Genomic DNA, 13,887 nt, shown 5'->3' with positions numbered 1-13,887 from the left:
AGCACACTTGGTTGTGGTCTAAATAGATCACTTTCAATTGATATTTCAAGATAAATTTATAACTGCACAGTTTTCTGATGGTTAAATTTGATCTCCTGGTAGACTTCACAATAAGGGAAATACTGTCCGATCCCAGTGAAGTTCAACAGTTTATGCAGAACTTGTCCATCCCTCCATCAGTCGCAGAGGGGTTACTAAACACAACAGTAAATACAAAAGAGGTGAGTTGTATGGTTAAAGGAATCTAAAAATAATGTTTATTATGTATTTATTTAGTACATGTTGTACCCTTTCTTATTTCTTATTTGTCAATTTAGAATTGCTTACTACCGGTACATGTTTTGCTCAAATACAGTTGAACCCTGGTAACTCGAACTCTGAAGGGAAACGAAAAACAGTTCAAGATAGCGGGGTTTTCAAGTTAGCCAAGTAAAAATGACTGAAAGTGGGTCCAAGGGAAATGGAAGTTAGTTTGAGTTAGCGAGGTTCAAGTTATCCGAGTTTGAGTTAACAGGGTTCTACTGTCTTTTATGTTGAAGATAAAAATGGGTATGCAGCAGAATATTTTTTCTCAAGCCATTCCAGAATGTGTAAATACATTTTTGTTGGTATCATTTCCACTTTACAGCTTGCAAAATATCTCAGTGCCCACAGAAAAGATCTCTTAAAACAACCTTTGTGGCCAGGAAACCAGTCAATGCATGGCGGCAGTGGATTTCCACCTCTAAGCTCTGCACCTGGACGAGCTGACCTTCTTGGTCTCTTGCTGTTTGGTACCATGAGTAATCTGATGGGTTCTGCACCCAGGGCACCTTCACCTCCTGATGCACCTGCACAGGTTTGTTTATATAACAACTTTTTTAATTGGTAATTCTCGTCTTGGTGGAAGAGGGGATGGGTCTCCTGTATGCATGTACATGTGTTTAGGATAAACAGATACTACGATTTCCAGTTGAGTGAGACGCGAACAAAGTTTGGTGACGAAGTTTCAACATAACAACGGCATTGTTGTCAAGGGCAAACTTCTCTGTTTCCATTGGTAACTTGTCGTTACAGGTACTGACCGCCAAAGTTCTTTTATACAAGGAGGACCTCTCGGGAAACAGGGCAATTTTTTGATTGGCTAATTTCGATCCAAGATGGCGTCAGTTTTAATTGAGCAATTTTTTGATTGGCTAATATTTTGAAATTTCGATCCGAAATGGTGTTAGCTTTTGTCAGGTTTACGAAACGCTAAATGTTCTTAATTTCAGTTCGCGAATTATTTATTTTGCACTTGAGAAAGATATATTATTTAAAGCTGAAGGAATTCTTAAAGTGCTACTATGACCAAAATTTTTGTTTTTCTTTTCGTCTTTTTCTAAAGTAAATTTGTTCAATAAGTCTATATTTAACTAGCGTGCTAGAATTTAGAACGTTGCGAGCAATATACCGTATTTACCCGTGTATTAGTCGATCCCGTGTATAAGTCGACCCCCTAATTTTGAGGCCAGAAACTAAGTTTTTTTTCATTTCTGGGTAAGAATTTTCTTGGAAAATGAACCTTGTGTTTCTTAAAATTTCCTTTCAGGTAGAGATACTTGATGAAAAAATCACAGCAAGTTTCAATGTTATGTTTATTATCGCGCTTACTCAAGCGTTTTAACAACACGTGTTAATGCAGGCATTTTGTCCATAATTCTTGAAACAGGCTTATAAAATCAAACACATTAATTTAAATCAAACCTTTCTAATTGTGGAGAGATAGCAGCGGCTTTAGAAGACAAGAAAAACACCAAAGAACATCAGAAATCTTTCGAATCGACTCAATAAACAGTGCTTCCTTGGGGAACTTGGTAACCAAGCTACCTCGGTGAGGTACTGGTAACTGATAACTACACGTGCTTGCATCATGCCAGGTTACTAAGTAACGAAGTTCGAAGCGAGAAAGATCATGCATGAAGATGTTTTTCTCGAGTGGATTTACCAGCTTTATTGGTAAATCAAAGATCTCTTCGAGATATCGACTTTTTTTGCATGAAGTTAGTATGAGTAGAAGGTTTATCCTGGGCATTGTTGTTCGAACATATCATGGAAGAATTCAAACGTCTTTCAGTTCAAGCGTTTTTTTTATTTTCGCGGAGTAAATGCTGTACTTGTCAGTCGCGACGGCTGGGTGCTTTGCGACTCATATACTTTGGCTTGGTTAAAAAAGGTAAACTTTGACGTTTGCCTTTAACATGTTTAATCGAAATAGTTGTTTCCTTTCGAGTTAGAAAGATTTCTACTCGGCTTAATGCAGAAAAATAACGCCTGATCGCAGGAAAGGTTACGCACGACAGAGTTACCTTTTGTCTCGTCACGCAATCTTAACCCCACATTGAGAGTTAAATTTTCGTTTGGATATTACCAAAAGCCGCTTCTCCTCGTTATTCTTTACCTTACGGCTACACATCCCATTTCTAACGACTACATTTCCAGCAAAACAGTTGCTGTTTATTTTTCTAATGGCGATGTATTAACTTCTGAACGGAAGAAACGTTTAACGTTTACTGCTTCCACCGGAAGTAATTTCACAACAGGCTACAAAACCGACACTTAAAAGAAGACCACCAGCTGCAAGTCTACAATGTACAAGACCAGTTTTCTGTTTTAAAGAAATGCCGCACGAAGTTGGACTGTTTAATTACTAGTAATTATTAGAAACATAAAGCCGAAACTTAACACGCAATCAGATTCTGTGCGTGCTAAACTGTTTATAAATCTTAATATGCTAATATATTATCACACCCTAGATCACTATATAAGCCTGAACTCCGTATTATAATTTTAACTTGATAATGATGACATGGCGTCATCGAAACGTTGTTCTATTTTCCTATCGCTTATTTTTCTTCTCAAATGTTTCACAAAACATTTTGTTATTCGAAAGCTACAAAAACACTTATAAATATCACTTAACACATTTAATGATGTTGCAATTAGCGAAGCGCACTAATGACGTCACAGAATTTGACCCCCCGTGTGAGTCAAAATTCGGACAAACAAACCGCTCTGTAAGAGCAATGTATGGTTGGCGGGCACTTTGGAGGCATATTTAGCGATTGTTTCACAAAACCATGGCCAGATTGGCTCGGACTTCGGAAAGCCTTACCTGTGCAACGTAGAAAGCTCAAACCGTGGTTTGAAACAAAAGGTTTGTCAAACAGAGCGATTATTCTGATTATTCAATAAATGTGTAAAATGTTTTACTCTCAGTTATTGAATGGATTATAAAGGCCCGATTTGCTGCCGGGATTTGCTGAAAGAAAACATTTATTTTTATGAGAAATGCAAAGCGTTTACACTGTTCTTAGCATAATATTTTCGCCCTCTATCTATCATGTGTCGAAACAGATCGGATGGCCGGCGATCAGTGCCGTCAAATTCGGGAAGAATTCTGAACTTCTTGCAACCGACGATCTTTCCGGTGCCTAAATGAAGCAAACATACAAGTGCTATCCTTCGCAATTATATAATTCGATAGTAATTCGCTATCCGCCGCTTAAATTTCTCGGCAGCCTGAATAATTTTGCAGTGGAAATCAAGGTGTCATTACCGGATCTTCGACTAATAAATTCAATTTTGGGCCATTTTTTGGATACTTCAATCTGTTTTTTACTTACTAAAGCAAAAATGTTTGAAATCTATCATTTTTCGAGCCTTTCGAGAATCTCGGCCTCAAATTGTGCCTTTCTCGCCCTTTTTTTCTTGTCAAGAATGCGTCCCCTCCATGCAAAGCCTTTGCCAAAACTAAAATTGTTGTCCGACTCACGACTCACTGTGGTGAAATCTATTTTTAGTAATAGTGCGCTTTGCTAGATGATGTTGCAATTCTAAATTGTGCAACTCAGCAGAAATAATCAATTGCCGAAATGAGTTCCTTTTGGTTAACTATTAGCAACGTTTTAGTGTGTTCGTGCGGGTAATGTTTGACCTCCTGACCTCTTTCAGTGCTTTGGCTAAATTAAAGGCACGGCGCCGCACAGTAAAATCTTTAGAAAAGCAGTCACTTGAGAAACACACAAGTCGTGTTTGCGTTAGTCACGGAGTGAACGTGACATGAATTTCCTTTACCACGTCATCTTTTGCTTATTAAAACCACATGCCTAGCCGGAAAAATGCCTGCTTAGCATGCAAATATTTATTTTGTTCCGAATGTTCAATAAAATAACCCAAACCAGTTCATTTAAAAGAAAGCCAAATCAAGCCAAAATAAAGAGTAGACTATAAAGGCTATCCCATTGTGTTTCTCCGTTTAGCGTCTTCCGACAAGCTTTTGGTAATTCCCCTGACGCGATGACGTGTATCCCGTGCTTTGACACATTCTTGCTGAGCTTGCAACTTACGTTTCGATAACGTTTCGATTCTCAAAATACCGTAAACTCAAAACAAAAATTGGGATATCCAGAAAATAAGTCGTTGTTTTGCAATATTTAACACGTTCCGGGTAAATTGTACGACTTGTACTCGCTCCGAGCCAAACGCTTGAGTAACACAACAATAAATATTTCACACAAACAGAGCGCAGAGTTTTCAAACTGAAACTAGGTGAATGATTATTTATAGCTACAAGCGAGAGATCGCGTGACATGGGTCTGACGTAGTGGTAGTTTTAAATAGCTTGGACATGTCCAAGCGGTCTTTGTTTTCGCTATGTGATTTTAGGTTAAATTAATATTAGCCCCTAAAGACTTGTACTAGTAAAAATTGCGTTCTTAATCGTTTTAAACTTCGCAGCCCTCGAGCGCTGAACCCCTTACATTCTTAATTGGTTATGTGACGTAAGATTTGGGCTACTCACGTTTTTTATTCTTATATAATGTTTGTAAATTTGACAAGTCACGTTTTTTCTACAAGAACGGAAGTGCTGAAGCACAGCTATAGAGTGACACTTTACAAGTCACGCGCTTTGATCACCCACAGCGGAAAGTATTCCCTTGAGAAATTAAAACAGTCCCTTGAGAGTTAACAAGAATGCAATCCCTTCCGGTTCAGATTTTGGCCCAGGTAAACGCTATTCTACTTTTTTTGCTTGTAAACAAGCAAAAAAAGTCGAAAAAATGACAGCTCTTTATTCAAATCCTGTGCCAGTGAGTCTCTACAACATTCAGGTTTATATTAAGTGATAAACTGTAATGACTTTCAACTTGAACTGCCAATTTAACGACACAGATAGCAAAGCGATAGGACATCGTAACTGTACTGTTGTTCATTTGATGTTTGTGAACATATTAAAACAATTGTTATGCTAATTATGCAGAATTTATTTAACTGGTACTTGGGTCGAAAATTTTGACCCGTGTATAAGTCGAGGGCGATTTTTTGGACCGATTTTTAGGTTAAAAAAGGTCGACTTATACACGGGTAAATACGGTAAGCCTTGAAATAGCTTGCCGAAAATCGTGGAAAACGCGTCCGCCATTACTCGAACGTCTAAAGTGAGCCAGCGACTGTACTGAAAAGCGGATTTACGCATGAGTTGGTCCGTGACGTCATATGCGCATCGTCGCTTCGAGCTTTGAGTGTTCCAAGAGAGAACATACTGAGAATTAACAGGGTTATAAAAGATATTTCTTCGACAAATTCTTCGTCTAGTTTGCCCGGTGGCGAAACCCAAGAGAGCCGCAACGAAGAGACATTGCAATTTAGCGGTATCGTTTCTTATAATGAGAATTTAAAGCCGTTTGACGTCGGTCTAAAGGGCAATGTTTGTATGCAACTACTTCAATATTTATATTTCATTCGATGAGGTTGTATGCCTACAACGAAGCTGCCGTCTTCTTGTCCAATCGAAGCACCGATCGAAGAAGCCTCGAAGAACGAAGAGGAACAGCGATTCATGGACTACATACCGTCATACGTTTGAATACATGGTATGATGAGAACGACGTTGAATAGTTAGGATAAAATGTCTGCAATGTTTGAATTAATAGAGAGCTCTGCATATATATACATGTAGGTTGCTATTGCCGTTTGCGAAGGATTGAAATGATCTTTACTGTTGTTTTCATTCTTGTAATCTATCATACACGCTATGGGCATAAAATCTATCTCAGCTGTTTATTCCGAAAAAAGCTTTATAAACATGAAATAATGTAAAATTTATACAGAAAAATTAAAGTCAACAAGATGGTGCAGGTGATCAATGGATTTAGCTCCTTGAGTTTTATACAGTTTTACCTTCCTTGACTACAATACAGGTAATAAACCTTTTTAAAACTAAGTGTTTTAATGGGTAATAACACTTCAGACATCTAGCTTCAGCCAGCATTCAGTATTCCTGTTTCTTAAAATAAGAAAACCATTTGAATGCTGTATAGAGTCCTTCACTCTATTTACTGATAATGTTATGAAACTGTCCCACAAGTAGCAGCAAAACTGGGTAGGAGTAGTTTTTCTTATTCATTTCACCCATTTGTTTTCCTCTTGGCCCCGTGATTTTTTGATGATAAAAATAACTGAAACAATATATGCACAACATGGGAACAAGTAAAATAATATTAAGGGTATAAAGTTTTAAGTTCATAAACGGGAACACCTGGACCTCAAACAAACACTGGGACCTTGATCAAACGTTTCCAGTTTTGAACCGGCATTTAAATGAAGCCTGCGGTGAGTCGGGGTCTGGCATCTACTCAAGAAAATATTTTTTTATGGTATCATATGCAATATGACAGTGGCTCTTTCTAGAGAATATCACTGGCAGTACATTGTGCATCTGCAGTATGTGTATGTAATTGAGAGTTCAATTTTGGGACTAATCTTGTGTCAACTTAACGTGACTGTAAAGAAGCCAGCTCCGTGTACCACCCTAAATAAATTGCTCCCTTGATGCAAAAAGGCAAAGTCTGCATGCAAGCCTGCTTGCCCATCAGGCCAAAGCATATCTTGGTTTAAGTAGGATTAAGCAACCTGGATGAGATGGAAGTACAATTGCATCACAGGTTTAACCTCCCCACTCCCCCCACATACATGTAATGACACTGGTCTGGGCTCACACCTGAACAGCTTGGTTCAGAGTCTTGCGCACTGACCATTAGGTCACCGCACCTAAATCAAAACAACTACCCCATTGCTATGCAACATTTTTTATTTATGGTACAGGTTTGACTGTATTTGTTGTCGGCTTCGCAGTTCGTGTATACTCTTTAAATAAATACATATATAATGGTTGCAAGGGTCCTGTGTGACCTCAAAATTGCCCCCTTGTTACAAAAAAGGCAAGGTCTGCATGCAAGTCTAGTTGCCCACCAAGCAACTAGACTTGCATGCCCTCGTCACACCATCAATTTGCCAGTTCCCATTCCACACTCGGAGAGGAGGCACCATGAGAGTAGTCTTGCCCAAGAACACAGCACAATGACACCAGTAAGAGTCCACACCTGAACCGCTTGATCCAGAGTCCGACAACTTACACTTAGGCCACCTCACCTCAATCATGAATACAACATTTTTATTTATGGTACAGATTTGACTGTACTTGTGTTAGAAATTATGATGGATCAGCAGCTCAGGGGTTCTCTGGCACATTCACATGATTTATTGTTGGCTACTACATTCTCAACTTATGAACAAAAAGAGCATGCCAAAAAATAAATATATTGCAAACTTAAAATAAAGAGTAGCTAGGATTTCAACGGTGCTCTGTTGCACACAGCATGAGTGATTGGCACAGGTCATAATTATAGCTCATGGCCCCTGTTGTACTTAAATATAATAAAGATATACTGAGTATATCCGGATAGCATGTATGTTTTTGAGACTGGCTAACACTGTTCTATCCTGAGATTACTTCTCAAAAAATGTTTATGAATACTATAAGTGCACAATGAAGTACAGTCCTACTGTAGTGTTTTATATTGCATGGCAGAAATAAACAAGTGACCAACACTGAAGACGTGCTGGTGAGTTTATTTGTACAATAGAGGATATAATTCAGGAACACACAGGCCGATTTGCCCAAAAATTACCTTTTTGACATGAAGTATTTACAATAAATTTAAAAATGACATCTTCTAGAACACGAGAGCTTGAGCAACAGAAGTAAATTACGCCACTCACCCAATGTTTTGCTTCTAAAAAGGAGCGAATACAGTAAACTCACTGTAGATAATTCGAAGCGTTCTATTCTATTCACTTCCCTTGGATAGTTGAAGAAGTTAACCTCACAAAGGTTGCAGGGAGAAATATCTATAAAGCATTTCCAAGAGTACAAGTTTCCCTCAAAGTTATCAGACGATCTATTATTCATCTTGCGTGGTTCGGGCGAGTTAAAAATTCCGCCTCTTGAAATGTTTTCTGCCACTATGTTGTGCAAAAGTGACCTGGAGATGCCCTGAAGTATGTTGCAAAACCTTTGCGCAGTAGATACGGCTTCTACATCACTACAGATTAAAAAGAAAACCAATGTTTTTCCAGATCGGTCACTCCAGCCTTCGAAGAAGCCATTTTGTTGATGCGCATATGACGTCAGCATGCTCTCGCCCCAACTAGTTCCAGATCTCTATTTGGTCCTCGGACATTTTTGAATCTAGTAATGGCGGCAAGCCAAAGCCGAAGTTTACGCGTGAAATAAGTGGTCTTCCAATTCGAATTTCAACTTAAAATTTGGCAAGGTTACTATTTAATGTAAGTACTTTCAAAAACCGAAGAGAAAAGGGAAGGTAAAATTTTGATCATAGTACCACTTTAAAGCTGCTAGAAAATCCCTGGAGTTGGAAAACGATAAAATTTCAGTTAAACAGTAACTCTAACGAGGAAGGTAAAGTGACGCACGTTAAACATAACATCAACTCTCAACACAGATCTGTTACCGTCGATATAAAACAGCTAAGGCATAATATATTTCGTTATTTGTTTCTTTTATCGTTGTCTCTGTGTATATATTTTTTATTTGAAAGCGTAATAAAGTGTTGCTGACAATATTTATTTAAGCATCGAGATTGTCGAGCAAGGCAGTTACAAAAACAAATTTGTTACCAATGGTAACAGAGAAGTTTGCCCTTGACAACAATGCCGTTGTTATGTTGAAACTTTGTCACCAAACTTTGTTCGCGTCTCACTCAACTGGAAATCGTAGTACATGTATGTGTCACTCTTAGTCAGAGAGTTGGTATCCTTTGGCATTTAACAGTTTTCAAATTCTGTAGCATTTTATTGCTGTTTTACATGGGAACTGTAACACTATGCTATCCTGGTTTCTGTAGCATGAAGCGACTAGGAGTATTTCTTCTCCCCCCTGGATCTGAGCGCTTCAAGCTGCGACCATTTTGGTCGCCATGGCGAGTGAAAAGAAAATTTGGCGACTAAATTTTCCAAACAGGTCGCCAATTTGGCGACCAGTGCAGTGTAAAGGGCTGGCTAGGCATCATTTGTTTTTGCAGTATAATAACTAAGCAATTTCACCACAAAATTTTCCATTACAACTATTTCAGTCGTGCATCTTGCTTATCCGTTTGGCTTGGACTGTGCTGTTTGATGTCTTTGATCGTGGAGCCGCCATTAATTTGAACACCACATTTATGTTTCTATTATTTTACTGTACTGCACGAGAATTACCGTAAAAACCCGCAGATAAACCGCACCTTTTTCCCAAAATTTTTCGCTCGAAAGCGGGGGTGCGGCTTATCTGCGGGAACATTCGGAAAAGGTGCCGTACATTTTCGTGAACTAATGCTAATTATGGAAAATTATGTAAATGAATATAACATAAAACTACAAGAGAGTACCGGTCATTGCTTTTGCAAGTTTGACAGCTCCTATACTGTTTGCAGTGTCGACAATGGCCTAAAACTTTAACAGTAATATTGATACTTTACGAGCGAGAAAATACCACGAATATTCACGAGTAAGATGGCCAATTGTTTCTTTCTCATTTTGCACTTTGATGGAAAATTTGTTAACTGATTACGAAACACTCTTCATGCAACAAGTTTATCTCCAATAGATGGCTCCCAAATCTCTTTAATTTGTCGATATGATAGCTACTAAACGTCCTAAACTCGAACGCCTCCATCGCCATCTTGTTTTGCTTTACGTTCTCGCCCTAGTCCCACATTTCCCGTCCGATCAGATGCCTGGTTACTAAGCTAAGAACGTTCTGCAAACGGAAGTTCTTGTTGTTGTGATACAAAAATCTATGGAAAACTGCGTTGAATGAAGAAATACCTGTCAACAAATGCCAGAAAAAGATCACCCATAATATGTCAAAGTTGGTTTTCATTATATTAAAGAGCTCAAATTGTGGGTAAGACTGAAGTATTTTCTGTTTCAATGTTCATTGAGTTTACGTTCGATAAAGAAGACTTCCTAAAGACTCAACTTTGGATTTTTGACTCGACTTTGGATTTTCTTTGATTTACTTTCAAAAAACTTTTTTTTCCAACATTTGAGTTGTTAAACTCAGGGTGCGGCTTATCTGCGGGTGCGGCTTATCTGCGGGTGTTTACGGTAATTTGTTTTGCATGTTTATATCTTCCTTACCTGTTTCTCTTATCATTTATTTACTATTCTGCACGATAATTAGAACAGATCAACCAAAAAACTTTGGAATGCAAGCAAAAATTACCGCGTCGAAACGCTCTCCGAACGATTTCTATTCAGCTCATCATGGTCAGCAGTATTACTCTATGTAAAGCGACATGAAGTGTCTTCTTCTAAAACGTTTTTGCTTTTCGCGACCAAAATTTTTCTAGTGGCGACCATTTTACAAAAGGAAGTCGCCAAAGGGCGACTTCTGAAAAACTTGAGCTTGAAGCACTGTGGATGGGATGCTAGTCCATTGCAGGGTTACCCCCAGCATAAGCTCACTGCCAGTACCCATTTATATACCTGGGTGGAGAGAGACACTATTAGAGTAATATTAAAGTGACTTGCCCAAGTACACAACACAATGACCGACCCTGGCCAGGGCTTGAACCCAGACGGCTTGCTCCATAGTCCAGCGCACTTACCATAAGGCCAACGCACAACCCATAAAATTAGACATTACGTTTAAAAAGATGGGTTTTGTAGGTTCAATCAAATTGTCTCCTCCTTCAGCCCTTCCTTTTTTTTCTAAGTACGTGTATCTGACTTTGATTTCTTTTCCTGTTTAAAGCCTTCAGACACCTCTAATATGCAGCAGCCAAATGCTTCTTCGTGTAATGTTACTGAGCTGGAGAAAATCTTAGTGTTGAAAGGTCCAAATCAAAAGGTATGTAATATATGGTGTATATCCAGCATATTTGAAGGTGCACTACAAGTAATTTATTGTTCGAAACAATATATAAAAGGACAGTTCTACAGTCTGTGGAGGATAGAAATGTGTTCTTCCAGAAAATATCCATACCCCTTCCATGGAAGGGTTTGAACCCTAGCACCCCCTCTTTAGAAATTCAAGTTTAGCATAATATTTTTTTCCTTAAAAAATTTGGCTTTTGAACCCCTCCTCCCCCTCAAAAATGACAATGACTTTCCTGCGTTGGGGTTGGTGTATGGGTGGATTTATTACCTGGAACCACACAATTAGAAGTATAAAAGCTGTATAGAATGTACATCATAAACCATTCATCTCTTTTAAGTGTAAAATGTGCAAATCTAGATTCAAGGAGCATGTTATTGGGGGAAGGTTTTCAACTACATTTTAAGATGTTGAAATGTTTTTGTGGATTGCAATTTATGGTGTATCTTGAATATCAGTACTTTGTCTAATATGCTGTCAATGTATTTTTGTTTGATTGTAGGAAACACTCCAGCACTTATGCCACCTAACACCTTTACAAGCACAGCTATTGGCTAGCTATTTTCAGAACCATGTAGACCGTAAAGCTGCTATGCAAAAGGTAGGCTGCCCTTTTATGTAATTGTACGCTGTGGTTTATAACTCCATAGTTCAATCTGATTATTTTAAGAAAATTTGTTGCTGATTCACCTAGAATGCCTGCACTTTAGGCTTAACACTCACCTGAAGACAAAACAATCAAGTGTACTTGTGAGATTGCATGTGAATCACTAAATGGCCAGTGCTTTTACACCAGAATGTGTAGCATGAAACAACTAGGAGTATTTCTATCCCCCCTAGATGGGATGCTAATTTATTACAGGGTTATGTCCAATGTTTTTAAAATTTGCCAGTACCCATTTATACACCTGGGTGGAGAGAGGCACTGTGCTTAAGTATCTTACCAATGGTGACAACATAACAGAACACAATGACCCTGGCTGACTGCTAGATTGAGTGACCAGCTCTCTAACCATAAGGCTGTTGTACCTCCAACTGTATTAAAACTGTCGAAAAGGTCTCTTGTTGTAAGCCCTCAAAGAGGGGCATATACAGTGTTTCTTTTCAGGACTGTTTAACTCGATTTAATTTATAGTAGAGTTGAAATCATAAATCAACTGAGTACCCAAAATCAGACGTAGTCCTGAGAGTGTTTAATGTTAGTTTTTATTCCATAACTCGTCTTCACAAAAAATGAATGTATTTTTTTAGCTAAATGTGACCCGAGAGGATCTGATTGCATATAACAAGTCATACACAAGACTCCGAGGAGATGTAAGTTTTTTTTTATGTCTGTAGTACATTTATGTCTGCATGCAGCTATTTATAGAGTAGTAAAGTAAAGAACACATGTTTCAATTTACTGTTCCAATTTTCAGCTCAAGAACTTGACTGAGTTTGTCCACTTGGTGCAAGAGGGAATGGAACTAGCACAGTTGCTGCGCATCAACCTGTCCTTTACACAACATCTTGAGAACAAGACCCGCTGGGAGAGGAACAAAATTTACCTGCGGGAAATGTGGAAAAATCTTGGCCCTATCATTTGTGGACCAGATCCTGATGCTCAGCCCAAGAAGAAAGTTATAGATCACATGTATGACTATCGCTGCCGCACCTCGGGCTGTAAAACAAGAGCAATGCGCCTCATGCTTTACCTTCTTCTTCACAATCCTAAAATAGTTTACTCTCCAAATGGGACTGCTGCTGATGAAATCATCAAAAAGGTAATATTTTTTCAATGTTTAGTGTACAGTCAAAACCACCCCCTATTAAGTGGCCAGTTGTTAAAACACCTAAAGTATTGCCAGTATAATACCGTAAATAAAACTCTTATTTAGAGGCCACCTGTGTTAAGCGACTGCAGCCACCTTATGGTCGGCCCGATGGGTTTTCATCTATTGTTTCTACCTCTATTAGGTGGTCACCAAGAATTTAGTACACGTAGTTTGGCTTTGTTTTTGTTGAGCTAATGATAGATAAGAGTAGGAAATAAGAAGCGACCACTGTCAAAAACATTCAAAACACAGGCTTATGATCGTCTTGACGCAATTCCGTTTTCACTTAGCTAAGTAATGACCCTTGATTTCCTGGCAATAAAGTGATGTTTCTACTAGTCGCCTTATGCTAATTGATGATGAACCCTATTGCCAGTAAGCGGCCAACTCCCTATTAAGTGGCCACTTATCATTTCCCCAAAGGTGGGTGCTTAATCGGCTTTAGCTGTATTTCATTAACAGCACAACAAGGTTCAAGGGGCTTCCGTTTTGTCACCGTAACACAGTGGGGTAATTTGCAATATATCAGCCTGCTATAATGAAACTAATCGACAACTCTGTTTATTACAAACACAATTTGTGGAACTGAGTATGTTGTCAGATCACTTACAGGAACTTTGTTATGTCTTTACAGGCGAACAGGACATTTTCAGACATTGAAAAACTTCAACATCTAGCTGAAGATTGGCTGAACACTTCACAGAAGATTCGTAAAGTGCTACAGCAAAATGACTCACAGTACTACCTTGGGCTTGTATTGAACAGTGAACACAAATGCCTCCATCGCTACAATAATATGGCTAAAAATGTGACTGGATACAAACCTACTGA

General features: G+C 38.6%; 1 protein-coding gene across 1 annotated transcript in view; it reads left to right on the top strand.

Annotated features, from left to right (window-relative positions):
• Nucleotides 1–13,887, top strand: part of LOC144662184 (ATP-binding cassette sub-family A member 2-like) — a 47,731-nt gene that overhangs the window by 7,196 nt on the left and 26,648 nt on the right. The window contains exons 5-11 of the mRNA XM_078522946.1: nucleotides 103–221; nucleotides 629–838; nucleotides 11,120–11,215; nucleotides 11,745–11,843; nucleotides 12,494–12,556; nucleotides 12,661–13,005; nucleotides 13,691–13,887. The exon at nucleotides 13,691–13,887 is cut by the window's right edge and continues 9 nt beyond it. Coding sequence (XP_078379072.1) covers nucleotides 103–221; nucleotides 629–838; nucleotides 11,120–11,215; nucleotides 11,745–11,843; nucleotides 12,494–12,556; nucleotides 12,661–13,005; nucleotides 13,691–13,887 — 1,129 coding nt within the window. The remainder of the gene's footprint in view (nucleotides 1–102; nucleotides 222–628; nucleotides 839–11,119; nucleotides 11,216–11,744; nucleotides 11,844–12,493; nucleotides 12,557–12,660; nucleotides 13,006–13,690) is intronic.

This window comes from Oculina patagonica, chromosome 1 (genome assembly GCF_052425735.1).
Source record: "Oculina patagonica isolate OP01 chromosome 1, crgOcupat, whole genome shotgun sequence".
NCBI classification, from domain to species: Eukaryota; Metazoa; Cnidaria; class Anthozoa; order Scleractinia; family Oculinidae; genus Oculina; species Oculina patagonica.
The sequence above is the reverse complement of the archived record's forward strand: the minus strand, read 5'-3'. Positions and strand labels throughout refer to the sequence as shown.